The following is a 19,008-nucleotide window of genomic DNA, read 5'->3' as shown; positions in this document are numbered from 1 at the left end:
GGAGGGCAGAGATGCACCAGGGGAGGCATGGTGATATATGGAGGAAAGGATTCAAGGAGGAACTGTTGGATATGGGAAAGTTGAGATGAGTGTCAAAAAGAGGGCATCAATGAAAGGGGGAAAATAAAAGAGTTAAGGGTGTAAAGAAGGAGAAAGGGAGGATAGAGAGAGTGAAAAAGAGGAGAAAATAAGCTAAATAAAGTGAATAAGGAATGGATGAAACCCAGATGAACCTAGAATGTTAAAAAGTGAGAAAGAAAATTGGGACACAGTTAACAGTGACCCATTTACACACACTCTGCTTTTGTGTGTGTGTGTGTGTGTGTGTGTGTGTGTGTGTGTGTGTGTGTGTGTGTGTGTGTGTGTGTGTGTGTGTGTGTGTGTGTGTGTGTGTGTGTGTGTGGCCTAGCATTACTATACTTGTGGGGACCTAAATCTGTTTACACAGTCACGTGTGGGGACTCGCCTCCCTTATGGGGACAAATTGGAGGTCCCCATGAGGGGAATCATTCATTTTAGGGTGAATACTTGGTTAGGTTTAGGATTAGGGTAAGGGTTAGGGTTAGGCATGTGTTGGTTATGGTTAAGGTTAGGATAAGTCTCCAGGAAATGCATGTAAGTCAATGTAATGTCCCCTGAAGTGATGTATACTGTGTGTGTGTGTGTGTGTGTGTGTGTGTGTGTGTGTGTGTGTGTGTGTGTGTGTGTGTGTGTGTGTGTGTGTGTGTGTGTGTGTGTGTGTGTGTGTGTGTGTGTGTGTGTGTGTGTGTGTGTGTGTGTGTGTGTGTGTGTGTGAGAAGGTGTGTCTTGCTTTTTAAAGAGGTGTTTTTGTAGTTTGTATTTAGAAACATGTCCCATTGATGTTCACGTGCATTAATTCCTAGTGACACAGTTATCTACGTTTCTCTCTATCCTACTCCTTTCTCTTTTTTTCTAAACTATAGGCTTCTATTGATGTCGCATTGAAAGGGCCTGGAATAAACGTATGACTAGAAATAGAAAGTGAAGAGTCAGCAGGAGGATTGTTTGTGTGTAGGCGTTGTCATTGAAGATAATTGTATTTATATCACAACACTTTTTTAAATGATGGTAACATGCTATATGCAGCGTTAGCACTGCATGACCCCTTCCCTTCAGATATACAGTGGAGAGCATATGTTGTAGCGAGGCTATTATCCTGGGAGAAGTTGCATTTTTATGAAGTGGCATCCAGGGATTTTTGTCCTGAAACGTGACAACAAGGTTTCTGTCCAGGTGTGGAGTTGTCATTTACATTTTTTCGTATTGTGTCGAAGGCAATTGGTGGTGTAGGAATGCTATTTTTGACCTTAATTCTGTGCAAAAACACTGCTGTTATCTGAAATTAGCCTACATTTGGTGATTAGATTTCCAGTTCCAAAAGAAGTGCCAATGTTAAATACATTTTTAGTGTGTATTACTTTCTTAAACATCTTTTGGAAACATTTGCAGATACCACTAAAACCAATTTCATTTGATAAAAGAGCGACCAATGAAAGGGTTTTTTTTTCTCTCTCAAAAAAATCCCTTCTAAATTGCATACATATAGATCTGTGTTTGTGATTATCTCACTTTCCTGTAGTGTGTTTGTGTAAGTTTGTGTGCATGTAAATGGTCTGCAAAGGCTAAAATCCCAAAGTTCCCTCCAGAGAGAGTTTATTTAAATGTTAAGCACGCAAACACGTCACAGTAGAGGCTTTACAGATATGAACCTGCAAAGGATCAGAATCCAGCCCCTTTAAACATGACAAATGACTGTTCTGCTAGTCTTTTCCTTACAATGCTCTTCCTCACTCGTTCTCTCTCACCTTCATGCCACCCCTTCTCCATTCCTCCCCTTCCCTCTTCTCAGCTGCTCCTCCCAGCTGTTTAATCACACATGGCCCATGCCTAAAAAAGAGAGGGAGAGGAGGGAGGGGACAAATGGGAGGAGAGACAGGCAGCGCAAGAGAAAGAGTGGGTGATAGAGTCAGAGGGGGAATGCGAGGCACATGGACAGTGAACCAGAGATCTCTGCTTCTCCCACTGTCTCCTCTCTCCGCTTGGATTACTGCTGAGGAAGGACCCTGTCTGGATACTCCTCCTCCACTCCTTCCCTCCCCTCTCTACCTCTCGCTGAGGTACTCAGTCTAAAGCTCCCAGATCTCACGTCTCTTTCTCCCCCTCTCCCCTTGCTTCCCCCTCAGGATGTCGTGTGAGGAGGCTCAGCTCCACAAAGAGAGGCTGCAGGCCTTGGCGGTAAGTCTAAAAAGTTTTAAATAGTTTTTCTTCTTCATGTTGCTCTGACCTTCTGGTCTGTTTGTTTTGCTGTCTGTCTGTCCACCCTGTCTCACCTTGGCTTCATCTCTTCCTGTCAGTCGCAGCACAATATCTCGCCTAACTTTCAGTCTCTCTACCTCTTTCATAATTCCCCCTCTCTGATTCTTTCTAATGCTCTCTCTGCGTGTTCACATTATCCATTCATATCCCATTCTTGTCAATTCAAACACATGTCGAGGGCGGGAAAACGCTTGTTGGGTCTTTGCCACATATCAGAGTTCAAGTTTTATTGATTGAATTCCTATGACGTGAAGAATGAATGCCACACATTAGGGTGACCCCTTGGCTGAGGTGGTGGTGTTACGTAGTGTTTATTAGTGGTTCTGAAGCCAGCTAATGTTGAGCTCTAAATATATGAACATAAACAAAAGCTGAATGATTACTATCTCCACCGCCAATATAACATACAAAAAGCTGCAATATGATAATAGTATTGAATTTCATTTTGGTTTAGTTTGTTTTCAGAACGTGTGTGCTTGTTTTATTTAGCTGGGGTTTCAAAAGAAAAATGTGGTTTTTAAATATTCAGTTGTAGTTTTTGGGGGATTTTAGTTCATGTTTGTTTGAGCTGGATATATAGTCTCAAAAGTACCATCTCCTTTTGTTTTGGTAACGATTTGCTATAGCTAAAAAGCAAAAACAGAAATAAAGTATGTCCATTTCTTTTTTTATTACTTTTCTCAACCAGCCAATATTGATTTTGTTCAGTTTTAACATTTTATTCAGTTTTAGTTTAGTAACAATATTGTTTCACTGCTTTTTTTCCGCTTTTGCTATAGTTTAATATAATAACCCTGGCATACAGTGTGTTTCAAATTGACTAAGTTAACTAGCTGTAATTAGCCTTAGCATCTGTGGTCGTAGGCTAAATGCCAACCAAGGTAACAAACTTTGTATATTAGTTTTTGTTTCTTTTTCGATCACAATTTCCTCATTGCAGTGTTTTTAGTTGTTGAATAAAAGTGAGTCAGCTTGGTGTGTTGGGAGTCCTACAGCATGACATCATAGCCCTCTACATCCATTTCCCTCACCCAACACATTTTTTGCTGCACATATTGTAAAGTGCTTTGCTCCTTTACTTCGGCCCTGCACTGCTGCTGCAGTTTGTCTGTTGTGGCAGCTCTCAACTTCTTCCATGTCTTTGTTTGCAGCTGAAACCAACTTAGAGGAAAGTTGTTGTGTTCTTTTTTTTTGGTGTATGTTCTTGCGAAGATAGAATGATCCAATGTGCTCCAGAATGCTTTTCGGTGTTCTGTATCATCTGTTGAAGTGTTTGGCTTGATAGGACTTACGGAGCAACAGTTACACCGGGAGTCACTGCCTGGGCCTACATTTGGCGCCAGTGAGCAACCACAGCATACCACACACACTCAAGACGCACAGGAACACACACACTCGCTCATACACACAAGCAGCAGCAGATGGAGAAACTATTTTGGCCACGTTGAAACACGGCAGCCGTACCAGGCTGCATGTACTTAAACCAGTCAGGCTCTTAAAGAGAGTGGAAAGTTCTTCAGCGGAGAGGATCAAGCGTTTCTGCTTCTTGCATCATTTGGCAAAACACGACTCAAATCATCATCAACTACGGGATCGTGCACGGTTTAGGTTTGCTGCACCACGCCAGGAAACACAACAAACGTTACAGAATATTTTGAGGACAGCGGTCGTAACGCTACAAATAATTCTCTATGTAATCTTTCCTGAAATACTATCAGACTACTGGAATTGCTTTTGTTTAAAGTAAAGTCACATGTGAATATGATTATATCATTTGAGCTCGTTTAGATTCCTCTGAACGAGCATCTGCCTTGTCTCAGCTCTGCGTGTGTACACTGTATCAAAGACAATAAGGGGCACTAATAGCTTTCAAGCCCTACCAGGCACTCCAATAGAGAACGGTTACTATTACACTATTAGTACTAACAAGTCTCTGAGGCACTCTGTAAGCCAAATACCCAGTGTAAATACAGGAGCTGGACAGAGCTTCTCAAAAGGAAGGGGAAGGATTTTATGGAACCTCTTATGACCGTGGATGAAGAGAAAGAGTTCCAGCACAACAAAAACACTAGATTAGAAGAGTTTGAAGTGTCCCCGGACATAAGTGCAAAAACATGTCATTGCATTCAAGAAGGGTGAAGACAAGCAATATTTTAGAGCTGGAAACAGTTATTATTTTCGCTTTGTCGTTGATTTATAGATATTCATTTTAAAGAGGAAAAAAGAAACCACAAATGATCAAGAATTTAAGAAACTTGAATGAAATAGTTTTAACAATTTTTTCTCTTTATTTAATCTATCGACCATCAAAACAACTTGAGTATGAGTTTCATACTCATGGTTTACAATTAATTTGTTTCATCGTAGGAGTTCCAAAAACATTCCAAATAATTGTTATACTATTTTTACTGTCTTCCTTGATGTTCTGAATAAGTATAAGTAAACCCCTGTGGAGAGGTGTGTACTGTATAGTGCATTCACACTGTCTCGGGTCTGCAGCTGACATGCTAATAATTTCATCAATTATTGATACCTCATCAATACTTAAGCGGTGCTCGAGCCAAATTGGAATCTTCCGCTAAAATCCGAGCCAAGTGGGCGGTTCTCTGTGTCTGAGCGGTGTGAACACACAGCTCACACTGATTTAATTAGCGCGTCGTCTGTACTACGATAGTTTGAGTTCTTATCTAATGAACCTGACCAGAAAAATGACTAGGTAGCAGACAGCTGTCATTATAATGTGCATTTGCTGCAGAGACAGGTCAATGTGCTGTGTGGCTCATGATACTGTTGTGGGAGATTTAAACAATTCACTATTATTTTGAGATATTTTTGGATCCTTTATTTAAACAAAGAGGCGTTTCATATAAAACATTCATAGGGATTTCTTTCCGATAACTACTTTTTTTCTGTATGTACTTTTCCTTCCTTGTTATTAATAATTGAAGTTGCAAGAGAGAAATGAATCCTGAGTGCCATCTTTTCTCTGCGGCACATTTTACAGTACTTCTGAATAATTTCCCAGTTTATCTTGACTAAACTCAATTCAATATGACTTTGATGGTTCTCTTTTGAGTTTGTGAGAGTAAGTGACATCCAACAATGTTGACATGATTGGTTTATTTCTACATAATAGGAGGACTTTCAGCATTACTCATAAAGTACAACAAAGGGTACGACATGTGCCAGCGTTAAATCTCAGAGTTGACGAGTACATTTGCTCATTTGTCCACCACACATACAAACTGAAGAAGATTCCCACAGTCTGATAACGATTACCGGCCTGTCAGCCGCCAGTGGTGCAGGTTCCCATTGGTCAGATTAGGGAACAGTTGTGATGTCATGTTGTTAAATCCAAACCTGTAATTGGTGTATTATTAACATGTAATTACAGCCATCGGATGAAATACAGCCTTGTCAGGGTTTCCCCGAAAAGACGTCTGTGCATAATGTTTGTGTTTTTTATAAATCTGTGTATGTTCACCAAAACCCAGCGTGTGGTTTTGAGCTCAGCCAATGAACGGCGAGCGCTTCAGCTTTCTAATTAGCTGTTGCCCATGCGGCCTGCCAACCGCCAACGGCATGGCAGAATACATATACAAAAGTGTGTGTGTGTGTGTGTGTGTGTGTGTGTGTGTGTGTGTGTGTGTGTGTGTGTGTGTGTGTGTGTGTGTTGTGGACTCATTCACTGTCTTCTCTGTAGTGTCTGTGATATGTTTACACAGATGACCTCAGCCCTTTCGACTCTTTGCTACACACGCACGTACACGCACACATTCAAACGCACTCAAGGCCGCAGATCGTCTGTGGCTAAGTCTAAGGGGAATTAGGAAGTGGTGCATGAGGAGTGAGATGACCATGGTGTGTTTGTGGGAAAGACATAGTGTCAGGAAATGACAGCTGCTGGCACCTTGAACAAGACAAAGATATTTCAATGTGAAATCTTCCAGTTAAAATCTAAATCTCTGTGCCTGTTGTCTCTCTTGCTGCTTTATGTGTCACCAGCCCTAAAGACTCAAAGCTTAACAGTTATTATTTCACAATTCGACCACAGGTTGATCTCTTAGGGTCTCTGAAAGTAATTAGTGTAACTGGTCAGTGTTCTGGATCCACTTAGTGATGGCTAACAAGGGGGAAGTGAGTGGGGCAGGGTGAAGGTGAGGGGGGATGCTATAGCTAGACCTTGGCATGCTGAGATTTGTGACTGTGGCATGCGTTAAGTGCGGTAAATAGAGTGGGGGGCTGGGTTGTCTGAAGGCATGTATTGTTTCAATTTGGCCAGTTAACCTTTGCAAATAATATAGACAATATTGAATAAGTTGCCAAAATACGGTCACTTTTGGTTTCTATTATTAACCCAAAGCTTGGATCACATTTGTAACACACTTCAAGTGGTTTCTCCACTGCACATAGTTAGCTAATGGAACAAACTTCAAACATGTCCTAAAGAAAGGAAGCAGTTCTTAGTTTCCTATTTATTTTTTCGTTACAGATCAGCCTTTGACTTTCTGCCATTTGTTTTATTGGCAGCAATTTTCCTTTCTAACAGCAGGTAATGGAAAAGGGATAAACTGCTGCTAACTGTTGGCCTTGAGATTGTTTGTCCCCGTTTCAGTGAAGTGCGGCTTAATAACATATTGTCTGCCTATTTAACAGATGTTCGCCATCTTTCAAACTTGTGTTTTTAGTTGACTTGCGATCTGGATTTGGTCCAGGTGACTGAAGAGAGAAAAATGGTTATCAGATTGCCCAGTTCTGCTTCATAACATTGGAAATACTGTATCTATTGGTCACCATGACACAGCTGTTGGTTTATGATAAGTCACTGGAGTCACTGCTTCAGTTTAAGTTTTGAATTACTGTCTTTAAGTTTGGAATATTTGGCAGAGTGGGTGTTGCCAACCTACCAACTGAGCAGATTGGATGCTGGAGAGGCAGGAGTGGATAGGTAGCCAGAGGACGTTTGGTTACGGACTTCAGCACTTTATGGGGGTTGGGAGTGTGCTTGGGGCAAAGTCATTTGGAGGGGGATGAGGGGGTGTGGTTTGTCTGGTAGCAGGGGGTCTGGGGCACGCCAGGCACTACATGCCATCTAAAATTAGCAGCAGCTGTCTTGGACGTACTGGACATTCTGGCGTGTTTGTGTGTGTCTCTGTGTACATGCCTGTGTGCGAGTGGGGTTAGGGTTCATAAAGACTTGAAACTGGAATGCAGCTCTACTGGGCATTGGTGGGTTTTATATGATTGTCTTGACATTTGAGCTGATTTGGATAGTAAGCAATGCAGAGTGACAACACAGATACATTCAGTATTGTGGGCAGAGACAACAAAGGTCATTTGAGCAGAAACACCTATAAATACAACACAATATCAGTCTAAATATGGCTCTCCTAGTAACGGATACCCTCTGGTTTGCTGATAGCAGTGGCATTGTTTGTTTACTCAAGGCAGCCGAAAGAATACATTAAAGGGATAGTTTGGATTTCTTGGAGTTGTATGAGATACTTAGCCATAGTCAGTGATTGACCCTGAGCTGGTTGTTGAAAAATCCCCCAGTTTGAAAGGGTTGGTTTGGATTCATCACAAGTCACAAATAATCAAAAGTCACAAATAACACATCAGCGGTTGACTAGAGATTGTGCAAGGTAACATTACTGTTTTTGTCAATGGAATTTGGTGGCTTTGAAGAGAGCATCGATTTGTAATGGCTTCAGTTTGGTAATGGCAAGAATGTTTAGTTGCCTGTTACTTGCTAAAACACGTGCTGCCCCCATCCAAAGCAATACATTGTTCTGCATCCGAATCCAAATGATATATGCCATAGAACCCCACTTCAAAATATCCCTTTAAAAGATTGTGACGTTTTATGTTTGTGTACGTGCATATGAATGCGCTCTCGTGTCTCTTCTCAATATGGACACGATGAGTATAGTCTCCACCTGCCCATATCGCATGACAATGGCATGCAAGACATTTAAGCTACGTGCTACATTTGCATTTATTGACACCACCAATAGTGTAGGAGTCAACAGGTTAGCGGCATGTTCATTTTGGACCTAACAAATAAGCATTGTCTGGGGACCTAACATTCATATAGTCCCCTCTAAGAGCCACATTTACATTTAAAGTTGTAGAAAGTTCTTCCCGGCACAGTAAACACTGAATCAAACATTTGAAGCACAGGTCCATTTCAGTGTCTGTTCTCTAAGCATTCAGGTATGGCCGCAGGCTAGATGGAAGATGATCTTCACTCTGAGATGTTTCTGCAGGGTGTGTTGGCATGTGCAGAATGTGACCCATCTGATCTGCAGCTCGCTTCTGTTTGCAAACTCAATTCAAGCCAAACCGCCAGTCCAACATCACTGCGTACCACATTAAAAGCACGCCTGAGTGACCTTGTGTAGGGGGGTGAGCTCATGCGTATCAGTAATGCAGGAAGCTGTTATTATAGGTAGGCGTTTGTTTGCATTCAACTGCTTGCTTGTACAAATTCTGACACATTAATGAAAGCTATCCAGTCGGTATATATAGATCTGTGAGTAAGACTCCTATCACCATGTAGTTACTGTACTGTACTTTTATTGTGTACAAGGAGGCATGAATGAGAAACCAATCTAGTTACATCTTGGATTTTTGGGCCATCCAATCAAACTTCCCTTCCTGGTATTCAGCTGGTTTAGCCTTTTAAACGTCCCTCTGTGTATTACCATCCTGTGAAAGGACTGTAAATCCCGCTCTGAGTCAGGATTCATTTCAAGGATTTATAGGGCTACATTAATACCAGTCATGTCTGGATTGGCTCCTTTCTGTCTTTCCGTATTCAGTTTTATATTGTCCAGTGAATAAGGCCATTTACATTCTTGGAAACTCAGATCACCTTGTTCTTGTAAGTCTAGTACCGTCTTTTTGTCCATGCCAGAACTGAGCATGAAAATATGAGTGTTGGTCTTCTTCCAAAGAGTACTTTTGAAGAATTTGTTCGGGCTGAGAACATTTTACAAAACTACTCGTGAAGTAACCACCTAAAAACAAGGGGTTAGGTTTAAAAGGGACATCAGACCCTGGCTTTTAGCCTCTTAGTTTTGGTCTTTGCTGTTACTACGGAAGAGTGAAAAGCCATTGTGCTGAACCTAATTTCATAGAAACTGTAAGTAGATACTTAGAGTTTTGACCCCTTCTCCCTTACCAAAAGGTTTACCTCTGTAGAACAAGAGCTTACTAAATTCTGTGACGTACATGTGGCTTGTGGTTGGCTTACGAAACCAAATAACCCAACGCCAATGTGACACAGTGAAGATCTCCAATGGGGCTTAGCCATTTAAAATATTGAACACGGAATGATGTGTTAGTGTCCAACTTTTTGGACTGTGTCAGCGGTAGTGGGCAAAGTGATATCCTCTGTATAAGCAGCAGGCCAAGTGGGGCCAAAGACTCAGTGAGTCAGTGTGTGGGAAGTCATGAGTGTGTCGCCAAGAATGTCCACATATTTTCCTGAGGAGGAGGATGTATTCTCTGGGGGAAAACACAGTAAACAGAGCAGGGTCCTACTGCTGCCAATTCAGCTCGACAAGGCTTTCATCTTTTTATTAACTTAGCAGTTTCGGTTGCAAACACAGTTTGAGCAGACAGTGACGATCCCTCCAGCTAATGAATTCTTGTTTTTCTAGTGGCTTGCCTCATGAACTGATCCAACACTTTTTCATAGGAGCTCTATGACCCAAGGGATCTTGGTAGTCCTCCAAAGTTAAATGGCAATCAAACCCAATTCAAGCCAACATTCAGAAGTGTTTGTGTTCATTAAATATTTACAAGATGCACTGTTAGCAATTCTGATTAATCTGGAGGAGTTTGCAATATTTGTATCATGCCAGAGTCAATTTCTGGGTTACTTTCTTGGAATTACTTGGGGGAATTTCAGGAGGGAATACCAATGGGAAAAACGCTGACGCTGCTTTTGAACAATGGTACACGCCGTAGTATAGTACAAGTAAGCAGGATTTCTTTTCCAGACGCCCTGAGCGGTAGTAGGTACTTCAGCCAAATCCAATGGTTGTGTTTCCCACAGATTCTCAATTAGTCTTAATTTTGAGGCAGGACCGTTTTCAGTGATGAAATGTACTTTCCATTACATTTCTTAAAAAGTACACTGTAAATTTGCCACACTGCCTGTACTGTATGTTAACTTGGATATATGTGATTGGTTGGTGTAGTTTCTTTGGAAAGATTATGTTGCATTGCGCAGCATAAATAGTAGAACCATTGTCAGCATTTTTTGTACAGGACTACTCTCCTTTTGTTTTAGTTTTTTTCTTCTCCACATCCCTCTGCAGTGGGCACCCCTACTGCGTCGCTTCATGAAATAAATAAGGAGCCTGTATTTTTTGCTGCAGAGCTGTAAGTCTCAAAGGCCCTTTAGGACAGTTTAGCAACCACTAATGTATTTATTATACAACACTGTGTTTTAAGCAGGGCATTGCTGTGGATGGGAATTGTCCTTCTACACAGCTTGCCTGAAGGCTCTTTGGTTGTGAGAATATATTAGTATCTACTATCAGTTTACTTATTCGTGACTGTATTTGCTTTTGTGTGTATCTGTGGATTTGTATTTGCGCGCATTTGTGTGTTTTTCCCATTACTGGACCACATGTCCTTGACAGTCCTTGACATCTGGTGACCATTCCTCTGACTGTACTTTACAAGCCATGGGAACGGCGTGTGTGTGTGTGTGTGTGTGTGTGTGTGTGTGTGTGTGTGTGTGTGTGTGTGTGTGTGTGTGTGTGTGTGTGTGTGTGTGTGTGTGTGTGTGTGTGTGTGTGTGTGTGTGTGTGTGTGTGTGTGTGTGTGTGTGTGTGTGTGTGTGTGTGTGTGTGTGTGTGATGACCTCAGTTTTGGTGCAGATGTTTTTACAGCATGTGTGCGCCTTTGTAATGTTTTCTTCGAGCAAAACTGATACAGTCAAGTTGTTTTACTTCATTTAGTTTTTTTTAGGTCTGTGGTAGACTTGCTCCAATAACTATACTTTATGGTAATCCCGAAACCTTGGACTGTAACAGCAGCAGCTGCTTTTAAAAACACTTCGCTTTGCAGTGAGAAGCATGTTGTAGCACACATCTGCAGTCCCTGTTTTTTTTTGTCCATTGGGATCCTTTGTTTCTGATTAACAAAGAAGGGTCAGATCTGTTCGAATGTATTAACACTGTGTTCCTATATGCATCAAAAAGTTGAGTATATTTCTTCCCAAAAAACGCTTTAAAATTATTTACTAACAACATTATCATCTAGTGCCAAGAAAAAAGTTATCTTCCAACTGTAATGATAAAATAGAGGTATTCTAAGGTATGGGTTAGTTAAAGGATTAATTCAATGTCTACCACGTCCTGATAACCCGGCCTGACTCGTTCCCTCATTTCCTATCTACTATCTGTGTTAAAGGCTATTAAAGACCACCCAATGTGAACATGATGATTGATTTGCTGATTTGTGAACACTACCGTTGGTTAAGTTTAGGTCTACTAGATTACAGTTAGAGAACGATTGTCATTCTGAATTGTTTGTCTGAGTAGAGCTTCAAAGAACAATCTCTGGTTTCATATCTGATGCTTTTTATGCCCAATTTATTAACCCAGCTTCCTCCTTTCGCTACTATGGCCTACTAAAGTCGTTATTTGCACACCCACAACCAGCCGAAATATCATGTAAAGGGTGGGAATAACAGACAATGTTTTCAGTTTTTTTGTTCCTAGCATTATTTGGTTAAATGTCCTCCTATTTCTGATCAATCAGTTATATTCTGTCCTGTTCTGACCTATGTTTCTTCACTGCCATTTTGTTCAGCTATGTCGTTACGTTCATTATTCTCTATTTTATTTCACTCAGTTTTACTCTTTTTCGAGAGGTGGTCTAACGTTAAGTCACATTTTGGGGTTTTCCCTGATGGTTATTTTTAGCCAACAGGAAATGGCCCAGAAATACTGATTCTGCTCCCACTGAGAGAGAGAGCCACACACACATCTACTGTATCCCATGCCCTTCAGACCCTACCATGGTTGCACTGGGATCTGCTTTGTTTATATTCCCATGCATTTCCGTTAGCGTAAATCCAAAGATAGTGACTCCACATTGCCTCAGTGTGTTCAGGATTTCTCTGTATTTGAATCCTCCCAATCACCATGCGTCCAACCCGACCTCCAAACATCAGTCTCATTCATCTCCACATGAAGTTAAGGCTTGTTCTCCCCCACCTCAAATCTAACCTTCACTCTATTTAGAGGTTTCAAGGCCTAATCCATCCTCTTTAGATAGCCTGTGGCCCCTGACCCTCCATAAGCCCTGACTTCCGACCCCTCTAATACTTAATTTTGTTCCTGGGTGTCATTTTCCTGCCGGTCTCATGGTACAGAACGCTAGAGATGGAGTCAGTCCAGTGAGGATTTGCTGATCGTTATACATCCTTTCAGATCCAAATTCTTAATTAGGATACCCTTCTTAGTTAAAGCCTGCTTAGATATATTATTGTCTGTATTGGAGAAATGAAACTTGGACCTAGCTTCTGTGATGTAACCCACTCAGTAGACTAAACAAGACTGTCAGTGTTAGTTGAGTTAAACAGTATACCGTATAAAAAGCCTACTCGTCTTTAAATTGAATACATGAGAACCCTAATTGGCCCATTGGGATATTGTCTTGCCGATTACATCAAAACACTCAATCAATACACAAGCATGCATTAGTGCACAACTATTACACCACTTCCACACTACTACCATTTTCTTTTCACTGCCCGCCAATTAAAAACAGATATGACTGTATATATCTGATTGGTGATTTGATTTTTCTCTCTTCTGTTTTTTTGTCTCGCAGGAGAAGCGAAAACGGCAAACTGAGATCGAAGAAAAAAGAGGACAGCTGGATGGCCTGGTGCTACAACTACAGCATCTCAAGGTTTGTTGCATTTTGTCATTGGCTGGAGGATTGAGAAGGTTACGGTTAAACTTGGATTTGCACAAAGACTGTGACCAACAACCTGGGGGTTTACAGTATAACTTGGGGGGGCTGGTGAAATTGCATCCAGTCTGTAGTGCATTAAGAGAGTGAGACCTTATTATACTTTGGGGGTTCTCCCTTTCCTGTAGTGTGTTGTATAGGCTTTTGTGCAATGGTCTGCAGTTCCAAGTTCCCTGTCTCGATCGGACATCTTTGTTCACTTCTGTAACATAATGACATCACCATGTAACACTCACGATTCTATTGGCTAGCGCTCCAACACATTGTACGTGGCTGCGGGGCGGGACATTTCTAAGCAGTTGACAAATAACAACAGAGCCGGCCAGCTAACCAATCAGAGAAGACAGGGCTCTGGTTACAGACAGAGGGTGAAAAGAGGTACTGAACATTTAAAGCATGTAAACATGTCTCAAATACAAATATGAACTTGAATATCAGCACAATATGTCTTATGTTACGGTGTTACGATTATGCAAAGATAACATAACAAATAATAGCTCCTATGCTGGGTTATATGCAACATCTCTGCATTGCAATGTACTTCTGGACTCTGTTTAATTTTCAGCTGTATATTCATAGCCTGAATATGTGAATACATATTTGCTTTTCAACCTACAACTGGACTAAACATACAAGTCTAGGCTACTGTATGTGTGACATAAGAGATGAAGCATTGCTTACAACCTGAGGTAACCGTTAGTTTAAGGTCAAATATTGAGTTTATGGATTACAATGAGGTCAGTGTAGAGGTCAAGGTAAAAGCTTCATGATAGGGTTAGACCTCAGTGGATGAATAGAGTCAACAAAAGTGCTCACGAAAGAGCTTTACAAATGTGTGTGTGACAGCCATTTATCTTTCTTAATCTGCTCAATCCCTGTTCCTTTTTTTCTGAGGATAGTGCTCGCCTTGACCCCAAACGTCAGTTAAAGGGACACAGTGAGCTCTAGATACATCATGCATCTTTACAGTTTGGTTCTATTCCTGCATGTGGCTTTTACACGTACATGCATGTGTGTTTAATCACTTGCGTGCAGGGATAAATGTGTTAGTCAGTTTCTGGCTGACAGGTTGCTGTTCATTCCATCCGAACATCCACATCTCAGCGCCCCTGGTGTGCAGCCTTGTTAGAGTTTATCCTTGGCTGTTTTCTTCTTTCAAGAAAAACACTCAAATCCCAACACACATAAACATATTCCCCTAATAATTACTGCCAGCCGCTACTGGTAAGCCAAGATTGTGTTTTTCAAGTAAACATGGTTCTAATAGTAAGCGGTGGAGACACAAACTGCTGACTGAATTGTGAGCTCGGAAAAATTAGCAGCTTTGAAACATCTGTAATTTCCCTAGAGTTCTTGAACCTTTCAACCAATGAAGAATTAGTCCCTTGACCTCACATGAGCTCAGAAAAACACATGACCTCTCAAATCGAGACACAATCATCCTTAATTTTGATGACTCGTGGACCAAATTGCTGCACGGATGCACCGTGGGTGTGGAATTACCCAATTATACTACAAATATCTATGGTAGCCAGCTTCGATATTTGCAGTAAAATACATTCCATTCTCTAATTAGAGCCTTTAAACACACTTGGCAACAATGACTCCTGTATTAAATGAGTTTGATTCCTACAAGTCTGCGTTTTCCAGCTTTTAACACCCACTTGTGGAAATATGGACAAAACAGAAACATTGATTAAAGCCATGAGCGCAGTGTGTATTTGACGTACAACCATTTATGAGCGTTAAAGCTGTAGCACCTGGGTTTGATCATGGTTTTCAGTGTCGATTTCTACAGTGTGAGCCCAGCTGCAAAACATACTTTGAATCCACTGTAGCAGACACAACACTGCCGGAAACGTGAGTTCATCATTGGCAAGAAAACAAAAATGATCTCAATGTTATTAAGCATGATACATGTGTCTTTTCCATTTCGATTTTTGCTTCTTGAATTGAATATTGAGGCATTTCTTTATTTTTTCCAATGATGTGGGTTATTCTGAATGCAAAGTAATAATTAGAACAAATTACACATGACGTTAACTGCAGACATCTCAAACCACTGCAGTAACTACACTTTAGACCACTAGCGTGTGTTGCTGCATTACACAGACCCCCAGGGAAGTCAACACAAGTATTACATGTAACATGTTTACTAACTGATCATAAGAGAGCCAATATAAAGTAGACAAAAGTGTCTAAATTATTGCTTTTGTAAGGCAAGGCAAGGCTAGGCAAGTTTATTTATATAGCACTTTTCAACACAAGGCAATTCAAAGTGCTTTACAAAAAATGAAAGAGATTAAGAAAATGGCATTTAAAATCAGTCATTAAAAAGAAAAGCTAATAAAAGAAACATTAAAAGAAAAAATACATGGATAAAAGCCTATTTGTGTTACTATTTTTGGAGATGTTATGCCTTTATCATGTAGAGCAGTGGTTCCCAACCTGGGGGGCGCCAAAGATCGCAGGGGGGGCGCCAGGCCTCAGATGATTTGAGGCCAAATATCATATTTAGACTTTTTTTTTTTTTTTTCATATAATTGTAACTCAATACATGATTGTCACTAAAAGCCTTGTCTCTTCATTGCAATACAATATACAAAATAATTGATTAATTCATTTGAATAAAAATTCAAGTTAGTATTAAAGGCATAAAAATACAAAAATGTATAATTTTTTCTTTAATATAAATGTTTCTTCTGCCCGTAAAGTGTCCAAACCAGGCTTTGCTGGATAAGCGCATTTTTAAAACATAGTCATTGTCCATGCCGGTTTCAGTTGGATTATTTGTCACAGTTGCTCCGATCAGATCGGTCTCCTCCATTTTGATTATTTACGACTTTTGAATCCACAAAACACATCGGCAAAATCCGGCTTACTTTGAGCATGTGTTTTAAACAATTTAATCCCTTTGTGAATTGTTTCCACTTGCGCCGTCCTTTAATTTCTTCATACAGCGGGAATCCAAATGAATGAATCCTGAGTCCAATAACCATCAAAGTCACTCCAATAGTGCTCCTTAATTACGCTTTCATCCTCCTTTAACAAAATACTTCACATTCATCCAGATTGTGACAGTAGTTGTAGCTTTTTGAGACTTTGAAACTCGAATTACCGCTGTTGCGCCCCCCCCCCCCCTTGTGAGTGTGTGTGGGGGGGGCGGCCCTTCTAACAGGAGTCATTTGGGGGGGCTCTTGGGAAAAAAGGTTGGGAACCACTGATGTAGAGTATATACTTAGATAAACTGTGTCTTGTAAATATTCCATTTGCACCTCTTCCTAGATCCAGAGGGATTATTTTACGAAGATAAGACATATAATCTATCTGCCCCAACCCAACACCAGTGCTTTGCCCTGTCTTCCCCTAAGCTAGACAGAGAATACATCCAGAGCCAGTGTTCTGCTCTGTTTAGTTTGTCTTGCATACAGCGGCAGCAGGCCTGAACTCCAGATGTAATCAGCCTCTGGTCACACAGTACCATTTAATGGCCATTACCTCTGAGTGCCGCACAGCCCGGCGGCATGAGGCAGGCTTTGTAGTCCGCTCTCCAGAGACGTGGTGGCATGGGAGAGGAAATGGAGGCTGGAGCCCAGAGATTTGATAAGAACCTCTTGGCTCTACGATTCAAGCCTCTCAGACTGGAGGCGTTCATCTGAGTCTGGAACTATGCAATCATCAGAGTAACCTCACTCAGCATGTTCTGTTGAAGTCTGGTCTAATCAGAATATGGTTGATTTTGCCTCTTGCATTTATACATTTAGAAACTGTGTCTCGATATGTTATTTTCTAATAAATAGTAAAGTTGTTCTAAAAAGCCCACATTCCTTTTTAAGAGTCCAGCTCAGAGGGGTTGTCGTCAAAGGCTCAACAGGAAATGGAAAATATTTTAAACAGCGTGAGAGAGAGCAGAGAGCAGGCTGGTTCTCAGAGGAAACAACTGGTCGGTTATTATACAAAACATTATCTAACACTGTTTTGTTGACTACTAAAAGGGCCCTAATGCAGTGTTGCTTCTTTTTACTGTAGAACTTTATGGATTTAATTCCACAGTGAGGTCAAAGGTCAAGGTCAGCTACTGTAAGCTTCCTATTTTGCCTTATATACCGAAGCAGAAGTGCAGTCAGAGAGTACAGACCTAGACAAAGGCTACGACCTATCTCGTAATGGTAACAAAAGTAAAACATTTTGGCGTATCCGCCCCATTGTTTGGATTGTTAAATTACAGGATGTTTTTAACATTATTCAGACTCAGCTCTCTGAACTAAAGCTTATTTTAAATGTTGAGAAAACCAAGGTAATGCTCTTTTCTAAAGCTAAAAAGACACCAGAGCCTGTTTTAGATATTGTAACTACGCAAGGAATAAAACTTGAAGTGGTTACCTGTTACAAATACCTTGGTATCTGGCTTGATGATTGTCTCACTTTTAAACTTCATGTCAATAACCTGCTTAAAAAGCTGAGGGTTAGGCTAGGTTTCTTCTACAGGAACAAGTCCTGTTTCTCGCTTGAGGCCAGGAAAAGGCTCTGTGACCTTTTTACCTGTGCTGGACTATGGTGATTTGATCTATATGAATGCACCTTCCCATTGCCTGGTCAAGTTAGATGCTGCGTATCACAGTGCACTGAGATTTGTGACAAACTGTAAAGCATTAACCCATCACTGTACCCTGTATGCAAGGGCTGGTTTGCTTTCACTAACTGTACGGAGGCTCAGTCACTGGTACATTTTTATATACAAAGCCATGTTAGGGAAACTTCCATCTTATATCTGCTCCCTGATCTCACGGAAAATTGTAAGTGGCTACTGCCTGAGATCGAATGCTGTGGTTTTATTAAATGTGCCAACTGCTAGGACTGTCTTAGGGAAGACAGCTTTTAGATGCGCAGCTCCTCTGTCTTGGAATAGTCTGCAAATTAAATGGAAACTGAACAATCTGGTGCCACTAAATGTTTTTAAAGCTCGGTTGGATGCTACTCAATCGGAAGCTATAGGTACCTGTTTATGTGGATAATTATGTAAATGATGCTGTATGATGTCCTTTTGTTGTTCTATTTATGTTTTTATGTTTCATGTGGAACTACTTGAGCAGGTCTCCCTTGAAAAAGAGATCAATGATCTCAATGGGATTTATCTGTCTAAATAAAGGTTTGAAATTAAATGAATTCAATCCAAATATATAGTTGGTTCTTCCTTGACCACTGCTACACACTTCCACCAAATGTCATGAATATCAGGCCAGTCATTCTTCATTAATCCTGATTTCAAAGAGATAAACACACACAAAACATGACCTCCTTGCCTGTGGTATTAAGCAGAATCACATTCATTCAGTCTAGGTGGCAAACAAATATTTCTGGCTTACAACTCTGGCTTCGTAATGAAAATGATCTATGACAGTTGAGCCTGGCTATCTGGGTGTGCAGCAGCCACAGACACACACACACACACACACACACACACACACACACACACACACACACACACACACACACACACACACACACACACACACACACACACACACACACACACAAACAAATAGCCCAGCTGCCACATTCTGACAGCATGTGGTAAAATGCTTTGGAATAATTTCCGCCCATTGTGTGGGGTGTGTGTGTGTGTGTGTGTGTGTGTGTGTGTGTGTGTGTGTGTGTGTGTGTGTG

General features: G+C 40.9%; 1 protein-coding gene across 4 annotated transcripts in view; it reads left to right on the top strand.

Annotated features, from left to right (window-relative positions):
* The window catches only part of LOC117554754 (A-kinase anchor protein 2), a 94,526-nt gene that overhangs the window by 8,443 nt on the left and 67,075 nt on the right, over positions 1 to 19,008 (top strand). For all 4 annotated transcript variants that reach the window (XM_034229246.1, XM_034229249.1, XM_034229250.1 and 1 more), the window contains exons 2-3: positions 2,205 to 2,256; positions 13,198 to 13,278. In XM_034229246.1, coding sequence (XP_034085137.1) covers positions 2,205 to 2,256; positions 13,198 to 13,278 — 133 coding nt within the window. The remainder of the gene's footprint in view (positions 1 to 2,204; positions 2,257 to 13,197; positions 13,279 to 19,008) is intronic.

The sequence above is a fragment of the Gymnodraco acuticeps genome, unplaced genomic scaffold (genome assembly GCF_902827175.1).
Source record: "Gymnodraco acuticeps unplaced genomic scaffold, fGymAcu1.1, whole genome shotgun sequence".
NCBI classification, from domain to species: domain Eukaryota; kingdom Metazoa; phylum Chordata; class Actinopteri; order Perciformes; family Bathydraconidae; genus Gymnodraco; species Gymnodraco acuticeps.
Note: the sequence above shows the minus strand (reverse complement) of the source record. Positions and strands in the feature narration are given on the sequence as shown.